At 35.1% G+C, this 14,120-nt stretch overlaps 1 protein-coding gene across 1 annotated transcript in view; it reads left to right on the top strand.

Moving 5' to 3' along the window:
• Positions 1–13,744, top strand: part of LOC139149421 (sodium/potassium/calcium exchanger 3-like) — a 38,072-nt gene extending 24,328 nt beyond the window's left edge. Inside the window, exons 9-18 of the mRNA XM_070721185.1 lie at positions 628–773; positions 1,373–1,460; positions 2,117–2,213; positions 2,604–2,731; positions 4,384–4,439; positions 5,482–5,569; positions 6,562–6,755; positions 7,711–7,823; positions 9,188–9,253; positions 9,839–13,744. Coding sequence (XP_070577286.1) covers positions 628–773; positions 1,373–1,460; positions 2,117–2,213; positions 2,604–2,731; positions 4,384–4,439; positions 5,482–5,569; positions 6,562–6,755; positions 7,711–7,823; positions 9,188–9,253; positions 9,839–9,985 — 1,123 coding nt within the window. The 3' untranslated portion in view covers positions 9,986–13,744. The remainder of the gene's footprint in view (positions 1–627; positions 774–1,372; positions 1,461–2,116; positions 2,214–2,603; positions 2,732–4,383; positions 4,440–5,481; positions 5,570–6,561; positions 6,756–7,710; positions 7,824–9,187; positions 9,254–9,838) is intronic.
• The last annotated feature ends 376 nt before the right edge of the window (positions 13,745–14,120 follow it).

The following is a 14,120-nucleotide window of genomic DNA, read 5'->3' on the forward strand; positions in this document are numbered from 1 at the left end:
GCACTGTGAAACAGTCATGAACAGTCATTTTCATCATGTGTTGCCCTTCTCTACCATGTCACATGGAATAAAAATTACAATGAAATGCTAAATTTGTATGTGATGGGTCATTTGCTCTGAAGATAGCACCTGCTTAAAGTTAATAAATATCCAACATGAAATTGAAATGGCATATCCATTGAATGTTCATGATCGATATTTGTTATTTAAACTTCATGTGAGGTTTTATTCATTGATGTGACCATGAATCCTTTCTTGTTCTGTGTCTTTTTCATTTATTGTCTCTCATGCATTCTGCTCAATCTCAGCAACATTCAATTGTGATAACTTTTGGATCAAGGATTAGTAGCGCAGGTGATTTCATTTCCTGTTTTTCGAGTTTGATTAAAACTAGACTGCAGAAATTCATTGATTAAAATACTTATAATCATTTTACCAACTCCATGATATATCACATGGATGCAGTAATTAGTCATTTGATACAAAACAGAAATATTTTGTTAAATTTTAGTAAAGCAAAGATGTCCCTCAAGACTCACAACCAAGAGGTAACAGATGGTACATGTTTCATTCCCATTTTCCATCATGGTTAAAAATTAATTTTTGTTTATACACCCTCTTCCATAGATTCAATCCACAAATTGTGGAGTGGATAGACAAGAAAAAGGATGAGAGGAAGCAAAAACGCAAGAATAAAGCAAAACAAGAGAAAATGGTGAAAGTAGATGTAGATGGACACGGATGTAATTCAGCAATGATTCCACTTGAACCTGGTGAGAATATTATCAATGATCTCGCTGTACTTTGAAAGTATTGATATACATTCATCAATTTACTGTCATTGATCTCTTAATTTACATTTATATTATTGAAACTTACACTGTATTATAAAACATTAAAAGCTAGCGATTAAACCCTTTTATCCAAATGCAAAGTACTAGTACATTATTTTTTCAATTTTTGGAAACATTGGAACAGCACTTGTGTGACCATATCCAGTTATTTGTGGTGTGGTTCACCTATATTTATAGACTTTTACACCAGTAGAATGATGAATCCATAAGTCCCAGCTGGCAGTCCTGACCACTGACCTCTGGATATACTTAATTCTCATTGGATTATACCATTGACCTTAAGTCATATGACTTTGTCCATGTGCAGATTCCCAACATTTCTACTTCAACAAAACAGAAGAAACAATACATGGGTGGCTGGTTAAAAGTGAAGAAGCTATATATGATTTACTGGTTTAGCTGTTTGTGACCCAGGTGGTGTGTTTATGTTAATTAAATTCTTGGTTTTGTTTAATGGTGTCAGTTGAACATTTCATGACAGTGTTGCCAAAATTCTGTCTCTTAAAATTATGTTACAGTAAACAACACCCCTGGAGCATCTTCACCAGAAGAAGAAAAGTCACAGGTCTTCATGGTTGATGAGTACTTACACAGTTCACCAAAGAGGTTAGCTTTTGAAGGTTGCCACAGCCTCACTGGCAATGGCGCAAACTAGCATGCTTTTTCAAATATGATTAATATATCTATGTTTCCCAACACACTTCAAACTGCAGATGCAGAGAATGCATAGAAATGCAGCTTCATAAAGCGTTTGTTGAAGGTTGCATCTTTGAGTTGTGTAATTTTGCCTTACCCCACTTCCTGAGTGTGTTGCTCAGCAATAAAGAAAAAAAATAGATTGTAATGATATCCAAAACACAATATGAGTCTTCACATCTGGATCAAAATTCTCAAACTGTGATTGAATGAATGTGTTTCAAAGTCCCTTCATGTTTACCAAGAACATATTTACCCAGATTACAGCAATGCTCCTCAAGCCACAGTTGGCAACGTGATCCCTATTGGTACCAATTTCTAGAATGATAAGGATACATCTGTGAATTTCAACAAAGAATTGTACGGTTATATCCTTGCATGTTAGCTGAGTCATAAACATTAACTTGTGGACAAATGATCTGTAAGGGTTTATAATGACATTGTCTTGCTCCCTATGATCAAAGTAATGTCATCAAAATCTCTTCATATATTTATTAATTTGGTCATTTATGCCTTTATCTTTATTTACTGTGTATAAGCAAATTTCTGTGCACTTTGACCTGCAGGTTAACATTTCCTGACGCTGGCCTAAGAATAATGTTGTCAAGCCACTTTCCAGCACGGACAAGGTTGAGAACTGCATGCTGGATGATTATCAGTGAGGTAAGTGCTTTGACAAAAGCTATCAACTATGGGTTAAACCTGGAATTCAAATGGTGCATGGTACAAACAAAACCATTTATGCACAGAACAACATGTATTGCTATCGTGTTTATACATGTGGATTTGTTTGTACCACTATCTTGAGATCTCTTGTGAGTCTGTTGAACACCATGCGTCCTGTTTTATTTCAGAGCAGAAGCATTATGTTACATCAGTAGTCTGTATTGTGAAAAAGAAGTTTAGAAACCCTCCTATTGAACATGTCCAACTTCATAAACTTACCTACAATCACATCAATTGTCATAAATTGGAAAAAATGAACATTATACATGAAGCTTGACAGTGCCAACTTTTTTCTTTTGCATGAAACACTGAATGTATACTTAACAGAAAAACGTAAGTCAAAGTGATCCAAAGCATGCAGCCTACATAAGGACATCAACTGAAGAACCTGGAACAGAAAATGGAGAAGCGTGTCATGCAGATTCAGATGATGATCAAGAAAGTAGCTCCAAAGGGTATGTGATTGTATACGTCTAGAGGTTGACAACTTTAAAAACTGACCTTCAAGTTTGCTTTTGATTGAATGTTAAACACAGACATCTCAAGTTCAAGTTACAATGCAAAATCTTATCAACTATATGAGTTTTACAATTTTTAGCCCACATTTTAATAGGTATATATACCATAGAAATCTGATATGGTAAGCCAATGGCATCTGTATGTATGTATGCATGCATGTCCATCCACATCAAAAATCCAAAAACCACAGCACCTACCACCTTAGCATTTGGTGCGCATTTCCATCAAGAGGTGGAGATGTGAATTTTTTCAAAGAACATCTTAGTATCACAAATATGCAAATGGGGTAAAAAGGGCAAACTCTGCAAATTGCAGACTTTTTGAACTTGTTATGCAGGTTCCTTTAAGCTGAAGTTAGATTTGATCAAAGTCTGGTGCAATTTATTTTCAGTCATACTTTTAGGGCAATTTTTCCTGTTTTTGGTCAAAATATCCTCTTCTCTGAAAAGCCTGCAGCTTGTCCGATTGCTTTGGAATTTGGTATGCATAATCAGTAGGATACAAATTGTGGTGAAATTTTTTATTTGAATTTGTTTGGCAATTTTTCCCATATTTGGTCAAAAGTCATTTTCTCTGAAACCTCATGTCTGATTGCTTTGAAACTTGATATGCACATTTCTAAGGGTGAGTTCCGCCAGATTTGTAAAAAATGGTAGTGAAATTTTTATATTTGTAGTTTTAGGGCAATTTTTAAAATTTTGGAAAAAAATCTCTGAAATCACCTGTCTGATTGCTTTTAAACTTTGGATGCATGTTCCTAGAGGTAAACTTAGTTGAGTTTCTTCAAATTGTGGTGAACTTTCCATATTTGTATTTTTGGGTAATTTTGCGTCTTTTTTTGGTGTAAAGATCGTCTCTGAAAATGCAGGGCTCATTGCTTTGAAATTTGATATAAAGATTCTTAGGGATGATCTGTATCTGTTTTGTTCAAATTGTGACCAAACCTGCAATATTGTATTTTGGGGACAATTTTTGCTGTTTTTGGTCCAATAAATGCAAAATATCTCATTCTTGAATTCCCGAGTCCAATTGCAAAAACTTGAGAACTGCTGCACATTTCACTTTTGTACTTGCTGTGTAGATCATGCACGCTCAACTATAAATGGGAATTTGTATGAGGTTTTCATTTACCAAAAGAATGTTAATGAGCAAAAGTGCATACTTGGTGAAAATCTCAGTAGCTGCAAGTCGGCATTTTATATGTTGGTGATGATTTGTACAGGAACACAGCCAAAGATCTAAACGCCAATCATATGCTTGATGAATTACCAAATCTTGCTTACATTAATTCCATGCAATACAATATTACAAAGGACATCTTTACTTTAGTATGGTAAATTGTATCACTATTTTGATGTACCAGGCTGCATTTTGTTGTATATGTGTGTCCATTGCGTTAGTTGCCAACCAATACATATTTTTCATTGGTATTTGATAGACTGTACATCAAAAATGTGTTCCCTATAGAAGCTATCGAATATCGTACGTACACTCATGTGGGCCTGCCACATCTGGGCATTGACAATATTCAAATATGAGCAAAGAGTCATAGACATTTTTTAAAATTTTGTTTGTTCTGTAATCGCAGGGAGGGTCAACAGCAGTCAAATGATGATGATGGTGGAAGTCCTTTTACCATACCTGGTGAGTAAAGTATATGTATTGCACTAATCCTGATAACTTACATGTAAAATGAAGAAAGACACACACTTGTAAGTACTTTAGGTGGTGCTGCACATAACACAGCATTTTTTGCTCAAAATCACCTGTTTTGCAAAGATCCATTCAATTTTCATGAATTTGTCAACCAAAGATTAAAATGTTGCCTTTTTCACCTTTTAGCATGACAAGCAGTTGTAAGTCAGGTAAAAAGGAAGTGTAAAGTTATGCAAATTAATGTTAATCACCTGGTTCTCTGGCTTCTTAAATTACTTCTCCCATTTTCAACATTTCAAAATGTTAACTCCACTTTGGATGGGTTAACTTGTGTGAAATTTCGACTTTAAATAAAACAACAATGTTTGGTAATAAAATTCTTACAATTTTATTAAAAGTTCTTTCAATTTGCTTATCATGATTTCAATCTGTTTGTTGAATGTCACTTTCAAACCCTGCCATGTAAGAATAAGAATAAATAATGAAACACAAAATTGCAATTTTACATATACTCTTGTTTCAAGCGAAATATTAAATTTCATAGAGAAGTATCAAGTTTTTGACTTAAATTAATTTTTACCATTACCAAACCTGAGATGTTCCACCCAATGTATGTGTACCCTTTCATCCTTCCAGAAAACTATTGCTACCATACTAGACTTACAATTATCTTTTTTGAAAATATATAGTATGAGGGTGTTTTCATGTCATCTTTGGTGAGAAATATCATTTTGAAAAAAGTGTGTTGTTAAGCGCAATGCCACCCTAGAAAGGTTTCTCTTTGCATTTCTTCAGCATCATGACACACATCGTTATTTGAAACATCTGCTGGAACAAACAGTGGTGTATTCCTAATTGTCACTGGCTTTTGCATCATTTGCATGCCATCAAATGTGTAGGTGTTAAATGAGGAATCTTCCACAACTTGGGGCTCTGAGTTACTGACTACTGTGTCAGAGTATTAGGAAAGTAGGATACATGGATGTCTATCCTTGTCTGAATTGCTGTTCTCTTCAATTGTATCTTCAAGATTCTGCTCTGGGAATAACAAAGTGGTTACTGGTATGGCCCATATCAGTGTTGCTGTATTTTACAATTCCTGACTGCAGAAAGAAAAGGTATCAGTCTAAGGTCTCATTCTGCAGTCTTGTTTGTGTCTTCCATTGCACCTGACAATGGCCACTTAAAAATGGTGGAGGTATTAACACATACAGCTTGAGTTGATCTTTATCATTGTAACCTATTTGAAAGAGCTATCACTACTAGTAGAGATTGAGATTCCAAATGTAAGCTGAAGATATGTGCATCATTTTTACTATCTTAAAACTAGAAACATCTATACACTGGTACTTCCCTATTTGAAAGCGCTACTACGGTAGTGGAGATTGAGAGTCTGACGGTAAGCTGAAGATATGTGCACAGTTTGTATTTATCTATCTTAAAACTCTAAAGAAACATACACCTATGCACTGTTACTTATTTCTCAACTAAAATATATTTCAATAATCCAGTTCGTGTATGTGTCAGTGGTCAAAACTGAAATAATAAGTATTATCAGGCAACTGCTGCACACTCCTGCAGTTGTAACAGAGTGAGTTCAGAACACATTGAAATAAGCATTTGAAAGTAGCTACAAGAGTAAAATGTATTTTTTACCTTGTCAGGTTGAAATACAATCTAAAATGTCCTGCTTCCTGTGCTGTGAGGTCTATTCTCTGTTTTGTTTTGATGAAGGTCCCATCATTTGTAGAAACATACTGGAATTCAGATTCACTGTCATGTTCCTAAGTGAAATTGTAGTTATTATAATAACTTAATATTTGTGATGCTGCCTTTATGGAGAAAATTACAATCTTATCATCTTGGGAGCTTATCATAAAAATTATTGACAAGATTGTAATTTTTATGATCAGCTCCAATGATGATGATGTATTGTTATATAGTTGTTCAATGAATGAATATTATAATCTTGTCGATAATTTTTATGATAACCTCCAATGATGATGATGTATTGTAATATTATTGTTCAATGAATCAATGCATGGTGCTGCTAACATGCACAGATTAATCATACAATGTTGAAAAATTAATAAATTATAATATTTTTCAGATGGGTTCGGTGGTATATGGTTACATTTATCACATCTATCATTTGGATTGCGATTTTCTCCTACATCATGGTGTGGATGGTCAGTTATATTGGATACACCCTTGGGTTTCCAGACACCATCATGGGTTTAACATTCCTTGCTGCTGGCACTAGCGTTCCAGATGCAATGGCAAGTCTAATAGTAGCAAGGCAAGGTGAGTATTCATTGAAGACATTCATGTTAGCTGGTATGTGGGAGCTTTCACACAAACCCTGTTGTCACTCCTTGTCAGCATGCATTATTTGTTAGCTTGGGGGTTTTAGTATGATTTTGATTGTTTTGTAGAATACAATACTCCCATTGTTGTTGAGGGAAGTTATTTTGAGCTAACATTAGAAAACTATGGTAATGTGAATACAGTGAAAAATGGTGTTGTTAATCATACATGAATTCACAAACACTGAAACATGTTTTTATATCTTGCATGTCCAAATTAACTCAGATTACATTGCTGGGTGAAATTGTAATCACTCAAATCACTAAAAAGTAGTAAAACAAGCTTGAGTGTGGTAGACGTAGAAATAGACTTTGACACCATTATGAACTTTCAATTTCATTCTACATCAGCTGTATGTATGAGGCAAGTACTAGGGACAACTGATTTGCTTTTGTCTTTAGCTCTTGGCTATTGGCAAAAGCACTTGAACTTTCGAAACACCTGACATCACTTCTTGGTCTTCTGGCCAGAGGTCCATATATATTTCTTTCATGAATATGACTTTGTTTATGTACCATCTATTTACTGTCTGTTCTGTGCTGTTTTGTGCCTATGTTTACAACTATTGTCTTACGAATTCTGACCTAGTGTCATTGGATTATGGATTGGTATGATTGCAATTATTTTCTTGTACCTATTCTATGGCACTTGTCTATGACACTGGAAGAGTTTGTACTAATATACAAAGAAGTTAAAGGGACTGTCAACAGTCTTTTAGGGAAAATAATAATGTTAAACCAATTGTTATTGTTCAATCTTTTGCCAGTTACACATTTAGTCTGGATTTGTGAAAGGCTTCCCACCTTCTTAACAATTTAAAGACATTCTTCATCATGAATGAATAAAACCACTCACAAGAAATTATTGAACTTACGTTTCATTTTCATACTAGGACTGGGTGACATGGCTGTTTCGAACAGCATTGGCAGCAATATCTTTGATATTCTCCTTGGACTAGCACTACCATGGTTTCTGAAAACAACTGTCATTGACTATGGTTCACTTGTAAGTATAAATTAATTTTGTTTTTGTACGAATGTGACATCAGTTTTATATTGTAAAATGGTTTGGGGAATTTCTGAAGCTTAACGAGATTAAACTTATGAGAAACGCCATTCAAGTGTGCAAAATAATAGAACATTAACATATTACTGAAATCATAGACACTTCCCCCCTCCACTGTCTATGCTGAAATAGATGATACATGAAATAGATGATACATAGATGTAACACTGCTGGTGGACAGAATTGTCCCCGAGGTTATCGTTCGCCCAGTTAAAGTGATGAAATTCGTTTCTTCGCTTCGATAAAGTGTGTATGTGCGATGTATGATAGTGAGCATGCGTGCGTGAGTGCTTCAGGAACTCTACAACGTGTTGAAAGGTCTCAGTCAGAAAAATGTAACAACTTAGCCGGCTATTGAACCACTCTTTTTTGGGAGTGGAGATTTAGCAGACTGGTTCTGTCTCAGGCCTCTCAGCTAGGCGACTGATGCCGTATGTTGTGGGTTCGAATCCGATTGAAAACTATCCGTATTTTCTATCCTGGGTCGGTAACACTGCTGGTGGACAGAATTGTCCCCAAGGTTATCGTTCGCCCAGTTAAAGTGATGAAATTCGTTTCTTCGCTTCGATAAAGTGTGTATGTGCGATGTATGATAGTGAGCATGCGTGCGTGAGTGCTTCACGAACTCTACAACGTGTTGAAAAGTCTCAGTCAGAAAAATGTAACAACTTAGCCGGCTATTGAACCACTCTTTTTTGGGAGTGGAGATTTAGCCGACTGGTTCTGTCTCAGGCCTCTCAGCTAGGCGACTGATGCCGTATGTTGTGGGTTCGAATCCGATTGAAAACTATCCGTATTTTCTATCCTGGGTCGGTAACACTGCTGGTGGACAGAATTGTCCCCGAGGTTATCGTTCGCCCAGTTAAAGTGATGAAATTCGTTTCTTCGCTTCGATAAAGTGTGTATGTGCGATGTATGATAGTGAGCATGCGTGCGTGAGTGCTTCACGAACTCTACAACGTGTTGAAAGGTCTCAGTCAGAAAAATGTAACAACTTAGCCGGCTATTGAACCACTCTTTTTTGGGAGTGGAGATTTAGCCGACTGGTTCTGTCTCAGGCCTCTCAGCTAGGCGACTGATGCCGTATGTTGTGGGTTCGAATCCGATTGAAAACTATCCGTATGAACAGCTTACATATAATATTAGTGAGTTTATGGATCTCAACAGATCAAGATATACATGTTGTCTGTAGTCACTTCACAGTACACCCACAGGGACTTTGGACTTTGAAGAAATACAAAATAATGTACAGTTTACATTTATACAAATTTTATGCTACAATGTGATCAATTGTTTACTTGCAGGTTCACATTAACAGTGCAGGACTTATGTACTCTGCTATTTTACTGTTTGCAACAGTTGCCATTGTGGTAAGTATTACTAAATTAAGAACCAAATGGTATGTTTACAATGCCCTTATGAAAGCTTATGTCCCTATTGTCATATATCTATAACAAATCAAAAAGCATAATACATGAGGGAAGCTGTTTCCCATTTTTACTTCTTGTCCCATGTGACAACTTTGAAGAACAATAGGACAAGCCATGTGACAACTTTGAAGAACAATAGGACAAGCCATTATTTTGACTTCTGATATAGCCACACTACTTTCATGAGATAGTAGTTTATTTATGGGCTTAGATGTTAACCTGAATGTGTTCAGTTTGTTTTTAGCTGACTAGTCGAAAAAGCATGCAATACCATGATGAATGCAGGTGTGCCTGTCGTAGCAATTTCATATTTTTTGCAGGAGTGCACCCAGTTTATTCCAGACCTATTCAATAAATGGTGTCTCTGGGCTTCCTTATAAACTCTATTATGAGTGTTTTTAATTCACATTTGTTTTGTTATGTATTAACACATCTTTATGTGCACAAAAAATGCCTCAATACTCCACCATTGTACACAACAACACAAAACTTCTAAGATTGGATGATTTTTTTCCATTCTCACAGGTTACCAGCATTCACTGCAATGGATGGAAACTGAATAAGAAACTTGGATTGCTGTGTATGATATTTTATGTTTTCTTCTTAGTCATTGCTGGATTGATTGAATTTAATATTTTTGGATACGTCAATCCTCCTACTTGTGCAGAATGAAGCTTTGTTAGTATCTGATAACAGGACCTCTGAACAGAATGGTGCTACAAGATTCTGAGAATCACATTACCTGTGAACTCAAGGGACCATTTCACACTTGTTATATACATTTTACTGCAGACTAGCTTAGGGATACCTGTATACCAATTTTAACAGAGCATATCCGAGCTCCAAATATATGCAAGATTTTGATGGAGAGAAGGGAGAAAAGGAATGCCAACAGAAGAATGTACTTTGCTAATGTGTCCATCTTGTGCGAGGCAATGAATTTTGACATGGATAAAACTAGGTTGAAGACTGAACTACAATCAAGTATGGTACCTTTGTAATAGGATTCTGTACTCTTGGAGACTTGCAAATGTGGTGGATCACACTGATTGTATGATGATATCTGGTGACAACTCCTGAAGGATGAAAAAAGGAATTCTTGAGTACTGTGCAAGATTAGCAAAGGATGATTCTACACAACTTGTCATGTCCTAGGCAATACCTACCTATCAAACAGTGCAGGACACTGAATTAAGTAGCGTTGATTTTCTTCTCTGTCAGCCTGTGATGTGCTGTAAGCTCACTGTCATATAATCGATACTTTCACTGTGACAGAGATGAAAAAATCCTCACCACCATCATTTGGAGGTGCAGCAGTTTTGAAGTGTATGAAGATGTATAAATCATAACTTTTGAAACCTGAGCCAAGATTATGCACAATGTCATGGTCAAATTCAAGGTCAACACTTGAAAGGATAACAGGCCCAATCTGTAGAATGTTAGAATACTTAATAATGCTAAAATATAGTTTTCATTGCAACAACCGGTTATGAACAATTCATGTGTAGTTGGATGTCCTAAAAGTCACTGGACATCTGTAATACAAATGTTGGAAGCAGACTCATGACTGGCGATACATTAATCTTTTAACAGAACCTTTGTGTTGGGCAAAGGTAATTTTTGAAGTCACCTTGTAGGACTCTAGAATTGTCATACCAATAACAGTATCTAATAAGAAGAAATGACAATACAGTATATGCAAAAGACTTAAAAAGTATTATATTATGTAAAAATCTCAATTCATCATTGGATATCTGATTGTGATACATTTGTGGTTGTTCAAAATGCCTGTCTTATAACAGATGATAAATAGGCCTTTTCTTCATGATACATCGTGTGTTAGCATTAGTCTTGAAAGATTAAGCAGAACATTTCTGTGTGTTTGTCACTGTGGTTATCACAATTTTTTGAGCATTGTCGTCAGCATCATTGTGAATATCTCCATTCCAGATATCAATTCCACAGAAGAAGTTAACTGCAATACAAACAGAAAACACTAAGTTTAGCACTTCCTTTCTGCCTTCTTACTCCAGGAACAGTTTGCATTAGTATGTGTTTATCTTTCAGAAGTGTTGCGTACTGAAAAGACACTTAAATGACAATAGTCTCAGAAGTAATCAAAAAACGAAGGATCATTTCTCTGTTGGTGATTCTTTTCATCACAGTTTTAGCTCCTTGTGTTCGCACATCATCACATCTTGATAATCCACGTTGATACATCACAATCCTATCACAGCAATTTTGTGTTATTGGCATGTCACATCTCTGTTTGCATTTCGATGCTGTATCACTTCTAATAAGTCCATTTTTCGGGTTGCTGTCATTTGTAATCCATCTACAATCTTCGAGAATGCGGCTAAACTATTACCATATTAAACAGACTGTTTCATTCAAGCTTATTAAAGTTAAGTCAGTGACAGAAATGTGAAAAGTGAAAAAATAAGTTCAACATGTCTTTCTTCCATTCCACAAAGCTTCACTTTCCACTTGGCCAGTTACATCATTAAAGAGTACAGGTTACCTGATTTGATGAAGCCATACATTCATTAATGATTATTCCGGCCACTGCTGTCCCCATTTCTGCTAAAAACCCTCTCTTGCTTCCGCATGAAATTTGCACAATAATATTTTGATATCAAAATATTTTGAATTATAAGTGGAAACATTTGAAATGAAGCAGGTACTCCACAGCTCGTGATAATAATTCATACTTGTGCTTGATAAGGTGACATCTGCTCTCAAAAAGATTAATGTGCAGCATTTCTTTATTACCAAAGTACTTCACACTTATTACAGAATTAACCTTTCATTTCTGTAGCTTATAATCTCTCAAGCAATCTTCTGACTTACTTTACAGAATAATATGCATAGCTAGGGTTGTTGCCAAGGTAAGAAACCTGGATAATATGAATTGAAAATGTTAACATTAATGCTGTATTCAAGAGTGTTGTTCATATACACAATGTGCAATCATCCTAATTGTTCACAAACAACCATAAAAGTAGCATAACTGGGGAACATTTTGAATTGGAAGGTGTTTAATCCACAATGTATACTTAAAGTAGAGTACAAGTAAATCAATATCATAACTTCCAAACCAAACACACAGAGAATAGAAGAGTTTCAAGTTCTTTGTGTGTGAGCCTCAGTGTATAATCAGATAGAAATCCATAACTGTCAACAGGGTGTTAATGTATGTTTATATCCTCATGAATTTTCCATTACAAGAAGCATAGTGTCTTTGATCTTTATATATCCAAGTTAAAAAGAGTTCTCCATTGAAACTTTTAGAATAATGTCACAGGTGAGTCAGCTATGAAGTAAAAGACAAAAAGTTCTGATTTTATATAATTTTCAAACAAAATGTTCAAGAGTTTTTGAAGCTTTAAGATTTTAAGTTAATTGTTTACTTCTGTAATAACACTGAGACAATGCATTTATAAATAACCACTTTATATCTGCTCAGTGATTAAGTCTTGTGTGAACAGTTGAATGGAGTTTCTCATGTAAAAGTACCTTTACACCATTAGACGATCAAATATTTTAAACCATGGTCTCATAATATCATTGGGTGTGGTAGGGCTCAAAGTGACACATTTTTGGAAGCATTTACTTTTGACATCTCAGTATATAGAATTTAAAATTATGACATTTACTGATTTGACAAAATGTCACCAAACACTTTAGGTTGTGATTTTTGATGTGCAATTCATTGCGGTTTGTATCATCAACCAACTATTACAATTTTTGGTCTGGTTTCTTTTTTTTACCAGACATCTAAACTTCAAGATGTCCCCACAAGATGTACAAACGTTTACATTGTTATTATACGTTCTCCCCATACCACTTCATTAAACAGTTGTCATTCACAAAAGTAAACCTCAGCATTTCCTCCAAAGGTGTATATAAATTTTAGCACTTTTGATATTTTGTTTATACCAATGTTCAAAAAAACATGCATGGTGTGATGATTATACCTATCATTAGAAATGTGTTACATGATGACATATTTATTTTTGATATTTTGATGGTTAACAGAAACTAATAACTTATTTTGAATTCAATGGTAGATTGTGGATTTAATAAAAAGTATTTCCAGAGATTGATAAAATTCCTGTAAGTAAAAGTATATATATATATGTTAGTCTTCCAGTTCTGAATGGTGTGATTTTGTATGTTTATAGATTGAAAGTTATACATAATCGACATCTTCAATGTTACAGAGACCTTTAATACAAAACAGAAACAATATATATATCAAGATCAGCATTAAAAACATAGAAAAGTAGATACTAGAATGGAAACCATTGTGTTGTAATCCATTACAGGGGGAGATTATTGTTTGTTTGTCATATTGTAGATAAAGTTTTGTTTAGAAATGTTTCTCTTTTAATGTAAATGGATAGAATAAATCATCATTGTTGAGAGTTATATCTGCCTGATTTTCTCTCTTCAGACCTATCATATTAAATACATCTAATTATAATGCAGATACTAATCTGTATTCCTCAAATAGAACTGAGGATGTTGCCATTTCCCCCAGTCGTCCAGGGCTTAACATCTGGTCGCAGTCCCAGAAAATTCATGCACGTATCGGCATTTCCATCAGGTATGCTAGAGGGCACAGAGGAAATGGATAATTCTCTGTTTTACCCAGAACATCGAATATATTACAAGGCCCTTGTTCTCTATGAATCTTTATGTAGCCAGTAGTGCCAGTGAATCTGGAACAGTTTATGTCCCACGAAGGTCAGAAACAGATGAATGTCCGAAACTTAAAGGGAGGGTCTTTGGAACTGGGCTCAAG

This window comes from Ptychodera flava, chromosome 14 (assembly GCF_041260155.1).
Source record: "Ptychodera flava strain L36383 chromosome 14, AS_Pfla_20210202, whole genome shotgun sequence".
In the NCBI taxonomy this organism is placed as follows: domain Eukaryota; kingdom Metazoa; phylum Hemichordata; class Enteropneusta; family Ptychoderidae; genus Ptychodera; species Ptychodera flava.